General features: G+C 44.2%; 1 protein-coding gene across 3 annotated transcripts in view; it reads right to left on the reverse strand.

Moving 5' to 3' along the window:
• The window catches only part of DZIP1L (DAZ interacting zinc finger protein 1 like), a 39,956-nt gene that overhangs the window by 16,825 nt on the left and 2,531 nt on the right, over window positions 1–20,600 (reverse strand). For 2 of the 3 annotated variants that reach the window (XM_043492575.1, XM_043492573.1), the window contains exons 2-9: window positions 14,873–15,451; window positions 13,011–13,095; window positions 11,445–11,569; window positions 9,056–9,217; window positions 8,185–8,322; window positions 6,308–6,370; window positions 4,099–4,239; window positions 2,783–2,813 (exon numbers count right to left, since the gene is read on the reverse strand). In XM_043492575.1, the coding sequence (XP_043348510.1) occupies window positions 2,783–2,813; window positions 4,099–4,239; window positions 6,308–6,370; window positions 8,185–8,322; window positions 9,056–9,217; window positions 11,445–11,569; window positions 13,011–13,095; window positions 14,873–15,388 (1,261 nt within the window). In that variant the 5' untranslated portion in view covers window positions 15,389–15,451. The remainder of the gene's footprint in view (window positions 1–2,782; window positions 2,814–4,098; window positions 4,240–6,307; window positions 6,371–8,184; window positions 8,323–9,055; window positions 9,218–11,444; window positions 11,570–13,010; window positions 13,096–14,872; window positions 15,452–20,600) is intronic. The other variant, XM_043492574.1, reaches the window with a different exon arrangement.

The following is a 20,600-nucleotide window of genomic DNA, read 5'->3' on the forward strand; positions in this document are numbered from 1 at the left end:
GCTGGAGGGACAGGACTGATATGGCTCCTGCAGGGTTATAAGCAAGCAGAAAAGACTGCTCTCCAGGTAGGGAGAAACTTTGACTAAATGCAGAACAGACTGGGAGACCTTCAAGACACGAAGTGGTCCTGGGAAAACTGCAATACAGGTAGAGGATCCAACCCAGAGTTGATAGAACCCAGAATTGAACGTGGGGCTGGGTTCCCTCACCGGCATAAACCCTTTACAAGGGTAGCTGAGCCCAGCAAGGGAGCAGCAAATTGAGTCAAGAAGAAGCCCCAGAGAAGGTGGAAGGATTTTTTTTGTTTCTGTTATGGACATTTTGGACCTTTTAGTTGGGCCAGTTGTGACTCTGGAAGGGGTAGCCCTAAAATCCTGACCCAACTCAACTGCCAAGTTATCCAACAAGCCACCATAGCATTGGAGTGACGTTCGGCAGGGGGTGCTGGCCCAGTGTGAGAGCTGCAATACCAAGCCAGGCCACAAGACAGTGCCTAGTGGGGAAGGGACTGTTACAGTGATGGCAGGAATATCTAAAATCTCTTTGCTGCCAAGATTGGTTTCTGTCACTTCAGGGCTCTCTGCAGCTTAGCAGCTACAGCATCTGAAGGGAAGTCCTTGCTTTGCCCCGGCACTGGCATTGTGGGGAACCTCGATCTCAATGAGAAAATCTGAGATGGAACAATTCCTTAGTCTTGTGCAACTGATTTACTGGAACAAAGAATCATTTGGGAAGGGCTCTTACTTTTCTTAGATTCATAGATTCATAGATACTAAGATCAGAAGGGACCATTATGATCATCTAGTCTGACCTCCTGCACAACGCAGGCCACAGAATCTCACCCACCCACTCCTGCGAAAAACCTCACCTATGTCTGAGCTATTGAAGTCCTCAAATCATGGTTTAAAGACTTCAAGGAGCAGAGAATCCTCCAGCAAGTGACCCGTGCCCCATGCTACAGAGGAAGGCGAAAAACCTCCAGGGCCTCTTCCAATCTGCCCTGGAAGAAAATTCCTTCCCGACCCCAAATATGGTGATCAGCTAAACCCTGAGCATATGGGCAAGATTCACCAGCCAGATACTACAGAAAACTCTTTTCTGGGTAACTCAGATCCCACCCCATCTAACATCCCATCATAGGCCATTAGGCCTATTTACCATGAATATTTAAAGATCAATTAATTACCAAAATCACGTTATCCCATCATACCATCTCCTCCATAAACTTATCGAGTTTAATCTTAATGCCAGATAGATCTTTTGCCTCCACTGCTTCCCTTGGAAGGCTATTCCAAAACTTCACTCCTCTGGTGGTTAGAAACCTTTGTCTAATTTCAAGTCTAAACTTCCTGGTGGCCAATTTATATCCATTTGTTCTTGTGTCCACATTGGTACTGAGCTTAAATAATTCCTCTTCCTCTCTGGTATTTATCCCTCTGATATATTTATAGAGAGCAATCATATCTCCCCTCAACCTTCTTTTAGTTAGGCTAACCAAGCCAAGATCCTTGAGTCTCCTTTCATAAGACAAGTTTTCCATTCCTCAGATCATCCTAGTAGCCTTTCTCTGTACCTGTTCCAGTTTGAATTCATCCTTCTTATACATGGGAGACCAGAACTGCACACAGTATTCCAGGTGAGGTCTCACCAGTGCCTTGTATATAGGTACTAAAACCTTCTTATCCTTACTGGAAATACTTCTCCCGATGCATCCCAAGACCGCATTAGCTTTTTTCACAGCCATATCACATTGGCAGCTCATAGTCATCCTATGATCAACCAATACTCCAAGGTCCTTCTCCTCCTCCGTTACTTCTGATTGATGCGTCCCCAGCTTATAACTAAAAATCTTGTTTTTAATCCCTAAATGCATAACCTTACACTTCTCACTATTAAATTTCATCCTATTACTATTACTCCAGTTTACAAGGTCATCCAGATCCTCTGGTATGATATCCCGGTCCTTCTCTAAATTGGCAATACTTCCCAGCTTTGTATCATCCGCAAACTTTATTAGCACGCTCCCACTTTTTGTGCCGAGGTCAGTAATAAAAAGATTAAATAAGATTGGTCCCAAAACTGATCCTTGAGGAACTCCACTAGTAACTTCCCTCCAGCCTGACAGTTCACCTTTCAGTAGGACCCTTTGTAGTCTCCCCTTTAACCAATTCCTTATCCACCTTTCAGTGTTCATATTGATCCCCATCTTTTCCAATTTAACTAATAATTCCCCATGTGGCATGGTATCAAATGCCTTACTGAAATCTAGGTAAATTAGATCTTGCCAGATCTCGATTTATATCTGAATCCCTAGGGGCAAGTCTACACCACCGCGCTACATTGGCATAGCTGCATTTCTATAGCACATCTGGTAAAGATGCTGTGTGCTGACAGGAGGGTGCTCTCCTGTCAGCATAATTACTCCACTTTTGTGAGAGGCGGAAAGTATGTCGGTGGGAGAGCATCTCCCACTGACATAGCACCAGTGTGGACAGCGCTTAGGTTGCTGTAACTTGCATCACTCAAGTGTCTTTTTTACACCTCTGAGCTATAGAAGTTACATCAACTTGAGCGATTGTGTAGACCAGCCCTTAGACACGAGGGTCAGAAAACTTTAGATGCTAATCAGGTATTTTCCTTGCTTGCTTGCCTGAACCAGCAAGTATGCTGTAAAGGCTGTCAAGAGAGAGATGAAGTTGTTCATGCAGCTGGGTGGTGCAGTCACAGCTATGGAAATCTTATCAGTTCTCACTCTCATTAAACCAAAAGACAGAACATTACCTTCAGCTTTGCTTGCAGACAGTATCTTGATCTGCAAAGAAATTATTTATCATTATACACCATTCAAAGACCGGTTTCTTTTGTCTGCAAAGTCTAGTAACTTTTTTATTTCTAACTGGAGTTTTCACCATTGGGCACAACATCAAAGGGTGCACAAAATAATTCGATGTAAGGCCAAAGCATAAGCTGAGTTCATCATGCATGCAAAGGAGACATTGTTGCTGGAATTATACACCAGATGGTTCCTAGATGGATGTTTTGCCAGCAAACAAAAAGAAAAGCTTTATTTATTATATATAATTATATGTAACACTGTCTCAGTCAAAGATCGAGAAAAGAATAAAATAATCTCCAAGCTGCAATACAAAATGTTTGTCCCATTATTATTCTGCACATGGCTCGTGCCAGCTCGTTCCCCTATGTATGTGATAATGGGGGGTGTTTGTGATTTTGTGGAACTTACGCCATTTCTACACTACAGGCACTACAATGCCAATGTAGCATCATAGGGCAGATGCTTCCTACATCTACGGAAGGGGTTTTTCCGTCTACATAGTTAATCCATCTCCTCTAGCAGTGGTAGCTAGGTCAGAAAAACAATTCTTCCATCAATTGAGGCATGTCTATACCAGGGGTTAGGTTAGCTTAACCACAGAGCTCAGGGATGTGAATTTTTCACACCCCTGAGCAGCATAGCTAGGCTGACCTAAAGTGAAGTGTAGCCCAGGCCTGAGACCCTGATTTGACAAAGCATTTTAGCACAGGCTCCTGCTTAAATCCATCCTGAGTTAGTAAAACATTTAAGCATGTGCTTAAAGTTAAGAATGTGCTTAAGTGCTCTGCTGAATCAGGGCTTACATCTTTAATTGTATCATCTTTATATTTTAGCTCAAGTACCAGCACCAGTTACAGTTGGGGGCCTTGAAGGACCCGTCTCAACTCCTTATAACTGTTTGCCCTTCCCCTCCTCCCCCTCAAAACTAATAATTTTTGAGACTGAATAAAAAAAGCCAACATTTTCCCCATTGTATATGAAAATCCTCCACTCATTTTTGGATAGCTCTAGTACTTCAGCAGTTTGTGTCGGAAGCTGAAATACCTCAGGTAAATGGTCCTTACTGAGGAGAAGTGAGTGGCTTAAAAATCATACTTCAGATGAACTCTAAAGCAAATAACTGTTATTGCCTGAGCTGAAGATGCCATCTTCTGTAGCTCAAAGGCTGTGGCGGACTCATAAACTAGGTGTGGTTTAGCCTCTGGAGTGGGACAGAGAGCCATGCTGTGTTCACAGACCCACAAGAACATGGCAAGCTTACTGTTTTCTCCTGCAACCTGATAACCTTGGTTTGCTCTTTGAGCCGAGCGTTGAGCGAGCCCATTTGCTGTTGGAAGTGGTCAGCAGCTATCCGTTGGTCCTGAGACAGGGAGGCCCGGAGTCTCTCATTTTCACTCTTCAACTGAGAGAGACAAGGAAGGTAATTATGAGACCTGGATGTGACGAGTATAAAATATGGTGAAAATACCATTTTGACCATTAGCTCAGATTGCTCTCCTGGCCAAGGTTAAGTGGGGCAGCTCCTGGATTTTCACTTTGCCTTGAGATTTTATTTTGAATTGAGATCCAGTAGCATATTTATAAACTTCTGCTGCTCTCTTTTCCTGCTTGATCATAGATTCAAATCAAGACCAAATAGAGAGAGAAGAAACGGAAAATGCAGCTTTACTGAAATCAAAACATTTAATGGGAAAGAATCATTTTGACTAAGTTTTTGATGAGAAAATGTCATAACTGATCATTTGATTTTTTTATTTCATTTGATGATGTTTCCATAAGGTAAAATATTTCACTATATTATTGAAACATAATGATATAAAATATTAACTATACTATAGATTTAACTTTACAATTTTGATTCAATTTGTCTATATTACATTAAAATTAACATATATGTATCAATAGTATTAAATATATCATTGAAATTAATATGTATCATTTGATTGTTTTCAATTATATTAAAGTTTAATCTGAATTAATATTTTATCATGTTTCAATATTATTGAAATGAAACATTTCAATAGTCACAAATTTTCATTTCACAAGAAATTTCAAAGTGTCAGAATTTCCCACAAAATGGAAATTCTATTTTCCAACCAGCTCAGGTAGCAAGTGATCCACAGCTGCTGCTGTCTGATGGTGCTCAGTGTCCCCTGTGAAATGGCAGCGGATGGTCACTTTCCACTTGTGGAAGCACACATGGCTGTGTCCTAAAGCTACTCTGACAACTGATGGCATTGTGGAAATGTTCCCATTGAATCATAGAATATCAGGGTTGGAAGGGATCTCTGGAGATCATCTAGTCCAACACCCTGCTTAAAGCAGGACCAATCCCCAATTAAATCACTCAACAGATTTTTGCTCCATATCCCTAAATGGCCCCCTCAAGGACTGAACTCACAAGCCTGGGTTTAGCAGGCCAATGCTCAAACCACTGAGCTATCCCCCCCAAAGTAACACTTGAACTTGTGGTCATCTGGCTCCCAGCCCAGTGGTTATCCCTTTAAGCCAAAGATTATTTGACTTTAATTAGAGTCACATTGGGCCCTTATATTTCAAGTTACATTTTTGTTTACCCTAATCAGTCCATGACTAGCTCTGCAAAGTGTTTCTTCTCTATTGTAGGGGTGCCAACATTGTACTTCAAAAATAAGGGATGGTTTTCTTAGTACCCCAGCCCACTATCCTCCTCCTGATATTATGACTATTATTTTATTTATTACGTAATCACCTACATGCACTGGGGCTATTTCTTGCAGCTTTTTGCAGTACTCAGTAATTCCCAATCATGTTGCACAGAGATGAAAAAATAAGGAAAGTTCCTTGTAATAAGGGGCTGTTGGCAACCCCTCACTGTAAAACCCCTTGAACTATTTTGTAAGAAAGCTACTATTGAAAAAGACCATAAGAACAGCCATACAGGGTCTGACCAATGGTCCGTCTAGACCAGTATTGTGTCTTCCAATTGGCCAGTGCCTGATGATTCAGAGGGAGTGAACAGAAGAGGGCAATTGTGAGTGATCCATCCCATCATCGAATCCCAGTTTCTGCAGGTTGGAGATTTTAGGGACATATGAAGCATACTAGCCATTTTGGCTAACAGCCATTGACTGTCCACTCCATGAACTAATCTAATTCTTTGTTGAGCCCACTTATACTTTTGGCCTTCACAACATCCCATGGCAAAGAAAAATAGTTACTATTCAACCTTTGCACTACATTGCCGGGCTACCTTCCTTGTTTCTAGTGGATGGGCCAAATTCTGCTGAGGGAGTTCTGTGCAGCTGATGTGGTCTAATATTGCAGATATTTTAAACTGAGGCAGAAAAAACCTTCTGCAAATGTGTCTGTGAGATGTGAGTCCAGGTGGTGCAAGCAGGATCTTACTGTGTGCCTCAGGAGCTCATGACTGATGTGCTACCCATGGGAGAACTCTGAGTCATTACTTTTAGCTTCCGTCTGGTATTTACCTCTTCCTTTTCCACCTGGTGCTCCTTCTGAAGCTCCTTCAGCTTCTTCTTCCATTCTGTTTTCTGACAAATCAAAAATACCTTTGGTTTTTCTTCTCATTAAGTTTGCCACGAGTATGCCATTATTCACCATTACTGTTATCCAAAGTTTCAGAGGTTAAGGCTGGTGCAGAGGAGCACCTCCCAATGTTTCCATTCTCCAAGCTAACTAGTTTTCACTGGCTTGACCTTTGGACCTCATAAAGCTGTTTCAGGGCAGCCTTAAACCTGGTATAGGGCTCTTCCTCCAACCCCACTCTGGCATAGAGGCCATGGCTGAGTAAGAGGGGCTGTTGCCAGTATTCTTGTGCTCTTGTAATCTGCCATTATTTGTTAGTCAATGCATATAGGTTATTTTTTACACACTCACCCATATACCACATTAATAGTATTAGGTGCAGGGTTCAGATTGTTAAATTGTACTATGCTTATTCTTGCTCACTTATGCTAAGTCATATATCCCATGATGCCCTGGGACAAATATAGTTCAGTACTTGTCTTAAGGAAATTTAAAAACTGTCAAAAGTTAGCTGGATGAGTGTTATGAAACAAAGGTACAAGAAAATAATGTAAGATGTATGAATGCATTGCAGTAGAGAGTATCTTCTTGCCCCTTAATGTTTGGAATGTAAAAGTCAAAAGACAGATGGAAAAGTACAGTGAGGCACCAAAGACAATGCTGGCTAGTTAAACTTTAAGTGATGTGAATAGTGCTTTGTAACATGTGAACAGCCATGCTATAAGAGATGGCTAGTTTAAGGAGGCATTGGGGAAGCACACCTTCTGTGTAAGGTGAATCTGCTGTGAGAATTTGCTCCCTGGAAGAATGGCATGTATTTCTCATTTTCGTATTCTACTGCTTTGTCTTTAGACAATACATTTGGTTATTTGGTCTCTTGAACGTTTTAAAGAACGAGCCACGCATGCAGTCAAACAATTGTAGTCAAATATATTGTAAGAGCTGTTGGGAGCCACTGGCAGCCCACTCTATTTACAGCTTCACTAACTGGAAGGCTGGTGAACAACCCCCTAACTTAGCAGAGGGGACAGGAGGCTGGAGAGTGAAGGTTCTATATTTCAGCTGGCCCATGACTGTGTCTAAAATAAAAAGCATGGTCAACCATGCAATGCATGCCTCTTTTGCCTCTTGGGAATGTCTGCTCAAAATGTCTTCTACCAAACTTAACCTTGCCATAGCACACAAACATCGAGCAGAAAAGAGAGCAATGGGTCCATTTAATCAGAGAGCTTGTTTGGTCAGATAGTCCAAATCCTCACTTTGAACAGATGGAGCCTTTGTCCAGTGGAATCTCATCTGCAGAAAGAATGGACCATTCCACTGTGCATGAACAGTGGGTAGAGAGCAAGAACTACGTCTTAAAATTTCACCTCATAGGGAAACAGGAATTTCCAGATCGGATAAGACCAGGGCTCTATCTACTCCAATACCTGTCACCAAGTTGCTTCACCCTGCAAGGGGTGGTTATAACTTAAACTGCCACTAAGGAAAGTTTCTTGTCCCCATGAATTAGAGGTCAGTTATGCATTAGAGCATGAGGGCTCATAACCCTTCTGCAGAGCTGTGCATGTTGGAAAACACATGCAGGACACGATTCAGAAAAGCACCTGGGATTAAGAACATACTAAAAATTAAGCATATGCCTAGTGCTATCCTGAATGTGAGCCCTAGTGTGCCAAGAAATTCCATGCAAGGGACATTACTGGCTTTCCCTTGCCCTGCACTATATTGCGCAGTCATGGGAGAGATTCCCCACAGCTGGCTGATGGGGAACTGCTCAGAACCAAATGGGCTGCTGAAGCTGGAGGCACTTCCTCACCTGTAATTCGATCTTCTCCCTCATGCCCTGGAGCTCTCTCTGAGTCAGTGCCCACTGCTGCTTGTCATCAGAGTCCTCATCCCGCAGGACCCCCAGATTGGATGCCACCAGGTTTTTGGCTTGCAGCTCCTGCAGTTTCTGGAGAGGATGGAAGGAGATATTTCTACTCATGTCAGATACCAGCTAGCAATGGTACCTGATGGGGAAGTGAGTCGAGCACTGATACCTGCGACTCACTTATCAAAATGCTGCATTGCCTGTCAGATGGGAGTGTTTGACCTTAGAATATTGTTTTCCTTTAGGTGAGACTTACCATAAAAATAACAATGCAACTGAACTAGACACAAGCAATCCTGGCTTGATATTGTACATGACATGGCGGGACGTGGTAGGGAGTTTCCTTGAACAGGTCAATATTTCCCCCCATTCTGAGAGAGACCCATGTGTTGCCAAACTGGGGTGCAATGGGGCATATTAAAATGCCAGGGCTACTGCAGGGCTGGAATACACAGGTTACTAAGCTCTGAAATCCCACTGACTCCCACTGAGCATGTTCAGCACCCCTTGAGGTCTCATTTCTGTGCTGTCATTCATTTGGGTTCCCAGCACTATTTTAAGCCAGTTTTTTTGCTTCCTAGTTTCACTGACATTTCCTTGTGTGACACTCCTTCACTTTCCGAATTGGTATAAAGGGAAGCTACACTTACCAGCCTGTGGATGAAAAACATCCTTGCCAACCTTTGATATTTTGTTCTGGTCTGACGGCATTAGAGAGAAAAAGTAATGGGACTTAGTGAGCCAACACACATGCCAGGGGGAAAGCTGAGCATCTGTTTCAACAGAAGAACATTAACCCTCACATTTCACTCACCCCTTCCAAGGCAGAGTTCTTGCTGGCAATGTCTTTGAATTCTGTCAGGAACAACTGCCGCAGGCTGTCCATTTCCTCCTGAAACTTTGTCCTCTCCTCCTCTTTCCATCTCTCAAATCCCCTTCTTCCCTCCTCTTCTCTCTGGCGAACTATCTCTGCTTCCTGCCAAGGAAACATAAACTCCAAGCTGGAGCTGAGAGGAAAACAGAGGCTTTCTAATGATTCAGACCCCCCCCCATGTTCTCCCCCCCTCAGTGAAATAAGCTCTGACAATCTGACTTCACAGATCAGTCAGCTTCTCTGAGCTTAGGTTGTATCTGCTCCCAAATTTTGTTTTGATTTAACAATACCGGTATAACTAAAGTGGCACCTCCCCACTCAAGCGTTGACACAGTTATATTGGTATAAAGGTGCTTATTCCTATAAGGTATCCTGGTATCAGGCATAGTTACATCAGTATAACTGCAGTCATATTAGCGCTTCTACCAGTATAACTATTTCAATATAAAATCACCACCCCAATTGACAAGAGTATGTAATTACAGAATCGAAAAAGCATAGGACTGGAAGGGACCTCGAGAGGTCATCTAAACCACTCCCCTGCACACAGGGCAGAACTATATATTATCTAGACCACTCCTGAGAGGTGTTTGTCTAACCTGTTCTTAAAAATCTCAAATGACGAAGATTCCACAGCCTCCATAGGCAATTTATTCCAGTGCTTAATCACCCTGACAGTTAGGAAGTTTTTCCTCATGTCCAACCGAAACCACCCTTGCTGCAATTTAAGCCCATTGCTTCTTGTCCAGTCCTGAGTAGTTAAGGTGAACAATTTTTCTCCTTCCTCCTTGTAACAACCTTTTATGTACTTGAAAACTGTTATGTCCCCTATCAGTTTTCTCCAGACCAAACAAAGCCAATTTTTTCAATCTTTTCTCAGAGGTCATGTTTTCTAGACCTTTAATAGTTTTCGTGGCTCTTCTCTGTACTTTCTCCTATCTGTCCACATCTTTCCTGAAACGTGGCACCCAGAACTGGACACAATACTCCAACTGAGGCCTAATCAGCATGAAGTAGAGTGGAAGAATTACTTCTCATATCTTGCTTACAACACTCCTGCTAATACATCCCAGAATGATGTTTGGGTTTTTTTGCAACAGTATTATACTGTTGACTCATATTTAACTTGTGATCCACTGTGACCCCCAGATTCCTTTCCGCAGTACGGCTTCCTAGGCAGTCATTTCGTTTTATATATGTGCAACTGATTGTTCCGTCCTAAGTGGAGTACTTTGCATTTGTCCTTATTGAATTTCATCTTGTTTACTTCATTTCTCCAGTTTGTCCAGATCATATTGAATGTTAATCCTATCCTCCAAAGTACTTGCAACTCCTTCCAGCTTGGTATCATTCACAAACTTTATAACTGTACTCTCTGTGCCCTTATCTAAATCATTGATGAAGATATTGAACAGAACGGGACCCAGAACTGATCCCTGCAGGACCCCACTTGTTATGCCTTTCCTGATTGACTTTGAACGACTGATAACTACTCTCTGAGAGTGGTTTTCCAACCAGTTATGCACTCACCATATAGTAGCTCCATCTAGGTTGCATTTCCCTAGTTTGTTTATGAGAACAGTGTGAATTACCCAGAATTCCAAGTGGGTTTCTACAGCCCACGTTGCCACAGCATCACTGCTCTGGTACTCTAGCTAGCTAGATGAGAACTAGCTCAGATATGTCTAAAACTGGCTGCAGCCACAACCTGTGATTGCAGTGTAGACATACCCTTAGTTACACCACTGCAAAAAACATGTATAGAGCCAGCCTGGGGCTAAAGTCAGGTCTACGGTAGAAACGTTTGTTGGTATAATAATGTCAGTCAGGGCTATGACTTTATGACATTTTGATAGTGGCAAAAGCCCTAGTATAGTTATAGTTATACTAGCAAAAGGGCCATTTGTCAGCATGGCTTATTCAGTTTCGGGGACTAGTATAAGTGATACCAGCAAAAGCACTCTTTGGCAGTAATAGGTACATCTCCAGTAGGAGGGTTTGCTGGTATAGCACTGACTGTATATACCTGTATAGTGACACCAGCAAACCTTTTCTAGAGTAGACTAGGCCTAGAAAGTTTGAAAGTTTGTTTGTTTTTAAAGGAATGTTACTTTAAGGACATATCCAAAATTTCGTTACTGTCCAGCAGTTTTGTCTTTGCAAAATTGCAGATTTTCTGTGAAAAATTTCAAAAGAAATTAGAATTCTCCTTGATGTTGGATGCTGAGTTTTTCATTTTGTTTCAGGTCAAAGTAAAATAAATGTTCCCCTTTCCTCCTTCCCTCACCGGTTTCCCCCCAAATCATTGGAAATAGACTTGTTTTCATACCTGAACCCTGCACTGAGTCTCAGCCTCTCTCTCAATTTCCAGCTGCGTATGGGTCTCTTTCAGCTTCATTCTTAGTTCTTGAATCTCGTCCTCCATTTGCTCCACCTGCTTCTTCTTCTGTCTCTCTGTGAAGGCCATTCAAAGCGAGGAATCATAAGTGATGGCCTGAATTGCCAGAAGCTTCTGCCGTGACTTATCTTGGATGTTTAGGACCTGATCCTGCTTTCATTAAAGCCAGAGGCAAAACTCTCGTTGACTGTAAAGCTTCAGGATCAGCCCTTGAGTCATTTGCCCCAGAAAAGGGGCTCAATTTTCAGTGAAAAATATTTGCAAAACGTGGAACATGTTCAAATTTGTAACAAAATTAAAAATGCCAAGCCATTTTTTGCTTTTCACTGCAGGTTTTTTTAACAGCTGTTGCAATTTTAAAATAAGATACTTGGGAAAATGACTTAAGGATCGGACACATGCAAGATATATGTATAACACTACTGCCCTCTACTGGACAGAATGCATATCACAGCAGCGGCAGAGCCCTCCTTGAGTTGAGCTCAGCTTGCATTTTTTGTACCAAAGGTTGTGATTTCTTTCCTCCAGGCAACTTGTTTGTGGGTAGTATTAGTGTTAGTCTGTATTTTTGCGAATACAGACTAACATGGCTTCTACTCTGAAACCTGTTTGTGGATAGTGGAACAGGTGACTGTGTGTCTCCAGTTCTGAATTCTCTTGTCTGCCAAGTTGAAGCATCGGAATTCTGGTCTTGATAAGTGACTAAATAGATCCATAGATAGCAAAGTGTTTTACAAAGGACATCAATAGCATCGTCTCTATTCTACAGATGGGGAAACTGAGGCACAGAATGGGAAGTGACTTGCCCAGGGTCACCCAGCAGGCCAGTGGCAGCACCAGGCTTAGAATCGAGATCTCCTGAGTTCCAGTCCATTGCTCTAGCCACTAGACCACCCTGACTTTCCTTTTTTTTTCGAATAAAGGAGACATCTATATGTTTTCAAATGTGTTGTTTCTCATTTTAGATGCAAATGCTTCATTATTGATTTGGGATCTTCAGTGGTGCAGATGGACGCCTAAGGTTAGTCACGTAGATCTATTTCTATGAACCTAAATATACAGCTTGATTTTCAGAGATGCTGAGTATCATAGTTATTGGGCTCACTGTACCTCACATAGCCCCTGGTCTCTCTGCCAGCACCCACTCTAAGTCCCAGCCCTGGGTCTGTCACCTCTTTTGAGGGGTGAGAAGATGCATTTTTCCCACTCTCAGACAATGAACTGCGATCACCTTAGCAGCTTGGACTTGGACTCAGACCCTGCAGTGCTGCTCCCATCAGGGCCATGACAGAGGAAATTAGTGACCCAGCAGCTTCCTTAAAGGAAAGTACGATATACTTAGAACAAAAGTATTTCAGGAAAAGCCAGTCTTAAAAACAATAAAGTGTGCTGCATGCCCATGTCGCTCCTCTCCAAGGCTTGTCATCCCCTGCGGCTAAGAGGCCTAAAACCCTTCCAAAAAGAAGCCAAAGGAGTAAAGCTCAGCCCCATACTCACCAGCTTCACTGGCCTCAGTGTGTCTGCGCTGAATGTGGGCTTGGAGGTAGGAGTAGTTCATGAAGGCCTTGTCACACAGCTGGCACTGGGCATTAGAAAAAGCGAATGAGTGAAAGGGATCAGATTACCAGAGTGCTACACTCTCCCCATCCCATCCTACCATACCACCCCAAACAAAAAGACTTCATTCTGTTAGTTGAAAGCAGAGTTCCCAACATACTTGCGACCTGAGTCAGAACCTTATCACAGCATGATTATCAGGAGTATCTTTACTCTGAGGCCAAAAGAGAACCTCTCATAGGGTTGGAGAAGAAGAGACAATCCAAGAAGACAATTCAGAGACCGCTCAGGCTTGCAGGGAAAACTTTGGGCAAGAGATGATCAAAACAAGTTAATACTAGCCACAGGGTGATGAAGGACAAAAAGAAGGACTTTTATAAAGATATTCAGGACAAAAAGGAATACTAGGGAGAAAGTAGGCTCAAACAAAGAGGATGAATTAATGATTCAAAAATGGCTGAAGTACTGCAATTAAAAAAAACTTGGTCTTCAACTTGAAAAAGATGGAAGTGAAGCTGGAGCCATTAATAAAAAAGGAAGAGCTGCGGCTAAGAGACAGTTTGGAATAGATGAATATAAATCCAATGGCTTGTAGGACATTCCCAAGTAAGGGAATTGGCTGACCGATGTGGTGATTTATTGGCAATCACTGGTTTTTAATAATTAATAATTGTACCATTGGATAGGTACTGGATAAGACTGGAGGAAAGAAATGTGCTACCGGTTTCCAGAAAAAAAGAGTGATTCTAGATTTCCTGTCATATATCTATCATAGGTATCTGTATGGTCCCCAGGACCGTAGAATCTGAGGACCTCAGCTTGGATCCACAAAGGGCCTTCGGCATTGCAACCCCTAACCTTTAGGTGCCTAGCACACTGGGATCCACAGAGCCTGAGTGAGGCACCTAAGCTCCTTATACAAGGCATGGGGAGAGAGAGGCACCTAAGAATGGGATCCACAAAGCCAGCACGCTAGGCAGAGAGCCGTCTAAGGTAGCCAATGGGAGATGCTGAGGAGAGGGGTGTGTCCTAAGCCAAGCTCCCTCCTGGAGTTAGGCACCTAAGTCTGGGCTGCAGGGAGGCCCCTTGCCTGGAGGTGGGCATCTTAGGTACCTCCCTCACTCCACACAAAACAGCCTCGGGGGAGAGGGAAGGAGGAGGATCTCCTCCCTTACATTTTTTAGCCCAGTAGTTAGAGCCCTCCCCCCAGATGTGGGAGATTTCAGCTCAGCTGCCTGGGGGGAGAAGGGGTTTGACCAGGCATCTGCCACCTCTCAGGGGACTGCTCCAACTGCTGGGCTAGAGAGGGATTCTCACTGGCTCTGACTCAACTGACGTTTCATGAAAGAGGAATGGTTTCAACAGGAGAGACTGAGGGAGACCCACTTCAGAATGTCGCATAGCCCAGTGGTTCAGGGAGCTCACCTGAGATGTGGGAGATCCCTGGTCAAATCCCTTCTCCTCAGTAGGCAGAGGGAGGACTTGATTAGGGTCTCCCACATCCTGGGTGAGTGGCTGAGCCACCAGGGCCATGATCCAGCCAAGCACTTAAGCACACACTTATCTGGAAGAAGGGCAGTAGTCAATGGAACTCTTCACAAGGTTCCAATTCAGATTGGCTGGATCAGGGCTGAACAGTGAAGTTTTCTGTCTAGCACCTGGTCTAGGTCACGCTTACCTAGTGCTGCTGGGGACTGAATTGCCATTGCCGCTGAGGTCAGTGAGGAAAAGGCACCTTCCTCTCATACCTCCAGGACAATCAAGGTTGGGAGGTTATTTTTGTTCTCTGCCCCAGAGCTCACCTTGTGGTAGTTATTGGTCCCAGCCTGCAAGAGGAGCTGTTGGGTGGCAATCATCTTCTTCCGCCTCCGGCTCTCCTCCTTCACTCCCTTCAACTCCTCTGCCTGCTTGTCCAGCTCCTGCTTGGTGCGCTTCAGCTCCTCCAGGGTAGCCTGCAGCTGCTCCTCCTGCAGCGCCAGACTGGCAGTCAGGTACTCCTGCGAGTGCAGCAGATACTCGATGGTCAGCTGTGCCATCTTAAGGACCTTTAAGAGAACTGGGTCTATGGGCTGCTGGCAGTGTGGACACTTCTCCGAGTCCAGGTTACAGAAGGTGACGCTGACAATGTTCTCTTGGAGCGTGGTCACGTCCAGCTCCCGAGCCACCCGCTCTACGTCTATGGCACTGAACCGCCTCCAGTCAACGCTATCTCGACGGGACTGGAATTTGAAGGCGGGAATTCCACCTGAGTTGGTCAGCATGTTCCCAAAGACAACGCCACTAGTAGGGTAGCTCATGGAGGCAGTGTGCCCTGGCATACCCAGCCACTTAGTTTTGAAGACAGGCCAATGCAATGGGTAGTATGTATTTTGGGAGAAAGGCTGGAAAATAAGGAAAAAAGGCTGGTAAGTACGTTTATTGTTTTTCACAAACACAGATCTGCACTGAGCATGCACATTCTTTCCTGGGTATCTGGCTGGTGAATCTTGCCCATATGCGCAGGGTTTAGCTGATTGCCATATTTGGGGTCGGGAAGGAATTTTCCTCCAGGTCAGATTGGAGAGGCCCTGGAGGATTTTCGCCTTCCTCTGTAGCATGGGGCATGGTTGACTTGAGGGAGGCTTCTCTGCTCCTTGAAGTCTTTGAACCATGATTTAAGGACTTCAATAGCTCAGACATGGGTGAGGTTTTTCATAGGAGTGGGTGGGTGAGATTCTGTGGCCTGCGCTGTGCAGGAGGTCGGACTAGATGATCAGAATGGTCCCTTCTGACCTTAGTATCTATGAATCTATGAATCTACTGTGTGCATACACAAAGCTACCTTTCATCTGTATACATTCAAATCTCTGTGATGATAGGGCTGGCCACAACATTTTGTCAAAACATTTTTCAGAACAAAAAAATGGCTTTTTGAATTTTCGCAAGAAAATTTTTTTGTTTTTTTGGAATATTTTGGATTTTTGTCAAAAAACAAACAAACAAACAAACCAACCAGCCCCTCCAATTGTTCATTTTTATTTATTTATTTATTTTTAATGAAAAACAAAATTATTTTGAGGAAAATTTTCTTCACTTTTTTGTGGTAATTAAAATACATTTTTACCAACTCTGTATAGAACTCACCCATATACTGAAGATGCACGTACCCATAGTTTTTGCATATACATGTATGCCTATACAAAGTCAGTGCAAACTGCTGTACTCAACCCTTTTGAAAATCAGAGAACTTATTCAGGTGCCTAAATGTGTATTTAGGAGCCAATTTCAGAAAGTCACTTTTTAATATAGTGGCTTTAGCACTCACAACGGTACGCATACACATACCTACATTGTACAAATACATATCTAATGATCATACAAACACCTCTATACAGCACACCTATACTTAAAGGCTGCATACACACCTAAAACGTATGCATGCACCCACTGTGTATGAATCCCAATAACACATGGGTGTAGCTCAGTGGTTCTCAAACTAGGGCTGCTGCTCGTTCAGAGAAAGCCCCTGGCAGGCCGGGCTGATTTGTTTACATGCAGTGTCCATAGGTTTGGCCGATCATGGCTCCCACTGGCCGCGGTTCGCCTCTCCAGGCCAACCAGGGCTGTGGGAAGCGGCGCGGGCCAAGGGACGTACTGGCCGCCCTTCCTGTAGCTCCCATTGGCCTGGAGCGGCGAACTGCGGCCAGTGGGAGCCGCGATCGGCCGAACCTGTGGACGCGGCAGGTAAACCAACCGACCTGGCCTGCCAGGGGCTCTCTCTGAACAAGCAGTGGCCCTAGTTTGAGAACCACTGCTATAACTACACTGTATACATACACGTGTACACATGCATAAAGATGCACATACCCATATAAAGAATAGCCTGTGTAAAAAGAAGAGACTATTAGAAAATGATTCTCTGTGAGGAAATTATATCAGTAGATTTTGTTAAATTCTGCAGGGAAATACATGTCAGCTACTGACATATTGAAGACCGAGCCATCACCAGATATGTAGAAAATCAACAGATGGTAACTATGCTGAACCATACTTTTCAGCTTTTAATACTTTAAAGTGGAAACTTTAAAAAGAAACCCATCCTTTCTGAGTTACAACTGTTTAAATGTTCTGTCTCTCTCTCACACACACACATATACACACACAGTTCTTCATGGTAGCACACAGTTCTGATTGCTTTCAAACACCACATGTTAAACAGATACACTGCCTGTATTGCAGCATTTTTTATTTGTGCCATCCACAGGCCAAAACCACTTTTTTGTGTTACCTAGCTCTGAATTAAATCTAAGTTATTCCATGACACAGTGTTTGGTCATTTTGTGTCCTAAAATATAGACATACATATAAGAGCAGTTAGATAACCAGGCTTAAAAGATATTTTAAAAATCTGTAAACCTCTATATATAGTTTCAAGGAATCTTTCTCATTAGCCTTGGTAGCTGGAAATTCTGTTGGGGGTTAATATCCATAAACTGTAAAATGTAACAAGTATTTAACTGTTAAAATCAGGACATCAGTTACAGGATTCTAAAATTCTGCTCTCGGTGTTTACAATCATCCTGAATGGGATGGGATACCTGCTATTCTATTCCTACAGAGAAGTTAATTAGAAAAAATTGCCATTTATAAAATGTTACATACCATATTTTCAGATCAACTCTGAACACCAAGAAGACTTACAACAGAGAGTTGTGTAGAGCAACAGTGTGTTACTAGGTGTGTCATGTGCAATAGTAACAAGATGCCTAAGGGCAGGCTGTTGTAGACTTATACTGCCACCAGCCTGAGATCTCCAGGTGGTTAAAATAAACATGCATTCATTGTCTGAAATTGTTTGAGGGTGCAGGGTGTGTGTGTCAGAAGCAAGTAATTAACAGGGCCAGAAACGGAGTGAGAATTTATGCAGATCTGGGTACATTTCATGAATGCAGAGCACTATCCGATTTTTCTGAGCTTCTGACCAGGCTGAACTCCCAAAGGAAGATAAGGCAGCACTTGTTCACAGGCTGTAGCACACTTAAATAGAGACTCATGGACCACATCCTCAGTTGGTGTAACTCAACATAGGTTCATCGACTTCAAAGGTGAGGATTTACACCAGGGGAGGATCCGTCCCATGTGTTTCTCCTGAGTCGTGCCCAAGGGGGTAAAATGGAGTGACACATGGCAACAAGGAGAGGGAGAGTCACAAACAGCCCGGCTGAGAGAACTCCGCCAGAGTTCTCCCCACCCAGAACCACCCGAAGCCTAATCTATCTATCCTGGGTGTGCATGTCCTGGGCCTGATCTCACCTACACCTATTTAACACAGGAGAAACCATGTGGACTTCAATGGAGTTGCCCCTCATTTGCAATGGTGTCAGCAGGAGGAGAATTGGGCTGGCTGTGGCTGACACTGAAACACTTGCCCTGCATCCAAGGAATACAGGAAATGGTGAACTTGCAAATCAGCTACCTGCAGGCATTTGTCACAGTTGTATCTCCCCAGTAGTTCTCCAAGAGGGACAGTGTGCACCTGGGCAACAGACTTCTGTGTACAATTGAATTTTTTGACCAAAAAATGAGATAGGCTTGTTTGCTGCTTCATAGTTTTTTTGGAAGTGAATAGAAATCCTTTAAAAGCCCATCCTGCACAACCTGACTTTATAACTCATTGGGATAGAGATGGCAAGTAGGGTTGCCAGGCATCCGGTTTTGAACCACAACCCCAGTCAAAAAGGAACCCTGGCAGCTCTGGGAAAGCACTGCTGACCGGGCCATTAAAAGTCCGGATGGCAGGGGCCTGGGGCTAAGGTTGACTCTGTGCCTGCCCTGGCTCTGCGCAGCTCCCGGAAGCGGCCAGCACGTCTGGCTCCTAGGCGCAGGGGTGATCAGGGGGGCTCTGCATGCTGCCTCTGCCCCCAGAGCCAATTCTGCAGTTTCCATTGGCCAAGAACAATGGCCAATGGGAGCTGCAGGGGCGGCGGGTGCAGGCAGCATACATAGTGCAGAGCCGACTGGCCACGCCTCTGCCAAAGGGCTGGACATGCCAGTCGCTCCCAGGAACAGTGCGGAGCCAGAGCAGGCAGGGGCCTGCCTTAGCTCTGCTGCACTGCTGACTGGGAGCCACCTGAGGTAATCGCTGCCCGGCCAGAGCCTGCACCCTGAACCCCCTGCCCCAGGTCAGAACCCTCTTCCGCACCCTAACTCCCTCCCAAAGTCCACATCCCAACCCCTTGCCCCAGCTCTGAGCCTGCTCCTGTACTCCAACTTGGCCGCATCCCAGAGCCCCCTCCTGCACCTCAAACCCTTCATCCCCAGCCCCATCCCAGAGCCTGCACCCCCAGCAGAAGACCTCACCCCCTCCCGCCCCCAATGCCCCAACCCAGTGAAAGTGAGTGAGGGTGGGGGAGAGCAAGCGACAGAGGGAGGGGGGCCTCAGAGAAAGGGCAGGGCCTTGGGGAAGGGGCAGGGCAAGGGTATTCGGTTTTTTGCTATTAGAAAGTTGGCAACCCTAATGGTAAGGCTACCATGACTAATACCCGGATGCACCATATTTCTTGCCTGCGGAAGTAATGATTGCTATTCATTGTTTATTTAGGATTTGCACTGTGGTAGTGTCTAGAGGCCCCAGTTGAGATCAGAACTCCAGTGTGCCAGGCACTGTGAAAAACCAGGCACAAACCCCAGCCCTGGCTCATAACAGTTAATCGCAGCCAGATGCACGCAAGCTGAGATTAACCCAGCCAACTGCTATCAGTTTTCTGTGTCCTGCAGTGAAACATCTATTTCACTGTTGCTGTGACAAACAAAGGGGACCCCCGAGAGTGGGACTGTCATGCAATGTGATATTCAATATGATCTGGGGACGGGAATGCTGAGCAGCACTCTGTGAAATAGAAACCTGCAGGGATCGCTTCTAGCCTTGGGTTATCAGCTCCTGTTGTTATGGTTACCTAGGTAATAACAGTGTTGAAAGCACACTGTACTGTTTATATATAGCAAAAGTAACTGCAGGGCTGCTGCAGAAATACAGAATTATAGGGAACACAATGTTCTAGTATATTACATATATTTATAGTTTTTTAGAGAGCGTGAAGGAGAGAGACAGTATAGAGAAGACATCCTAGGTGAGGAAACATCCTGCTGGGTGAGGAGATGGGGAATCAGTCACTTCAGGGCATAAACTGATCATTGTATGGGTCAAAAGATATATAGTAGTGTACAACTGGCTCCTTATGGGAGCTTTTGCCTTCTTCTGAAGCATCATCTGCTGCCTTAGCCACTCCTGAAGGCAGGGTCTCACACTAGATTGAACGATGGACTGGTTTTGTATGAGAAATCCTAAATTCCTCCCATTGCAGTCAAAGAGGATGACAGGGGTATTCTCTTCCATGAGGGAAACCAGCCCATGGAATATGAAATCCTCCCAAACCTGCGGTGGGACAAGAGAAGTAGGGGAAAAGAAGGAGAAAAGACCTGGGTGCTTATCTCTAACAGTCCAGAATTTCTATTTGCCGTTTGCTTTTAAAAAACCTGGGAAATTCCACA

Source organism: Dermochelys coriacea, chromosome 9 (genome assembly GCF_009764565.3).
Source record: "Dermochelys coriacea isolate rDerCor1 chromosome 9, rDerCor1.pri.v4, whole genome shotgun sequence".
NCBI lineage: Eukaryota > Metazoa > Chordata > Testudines > Dermochelyidae > Dermochelys > Dermochelys coriacea.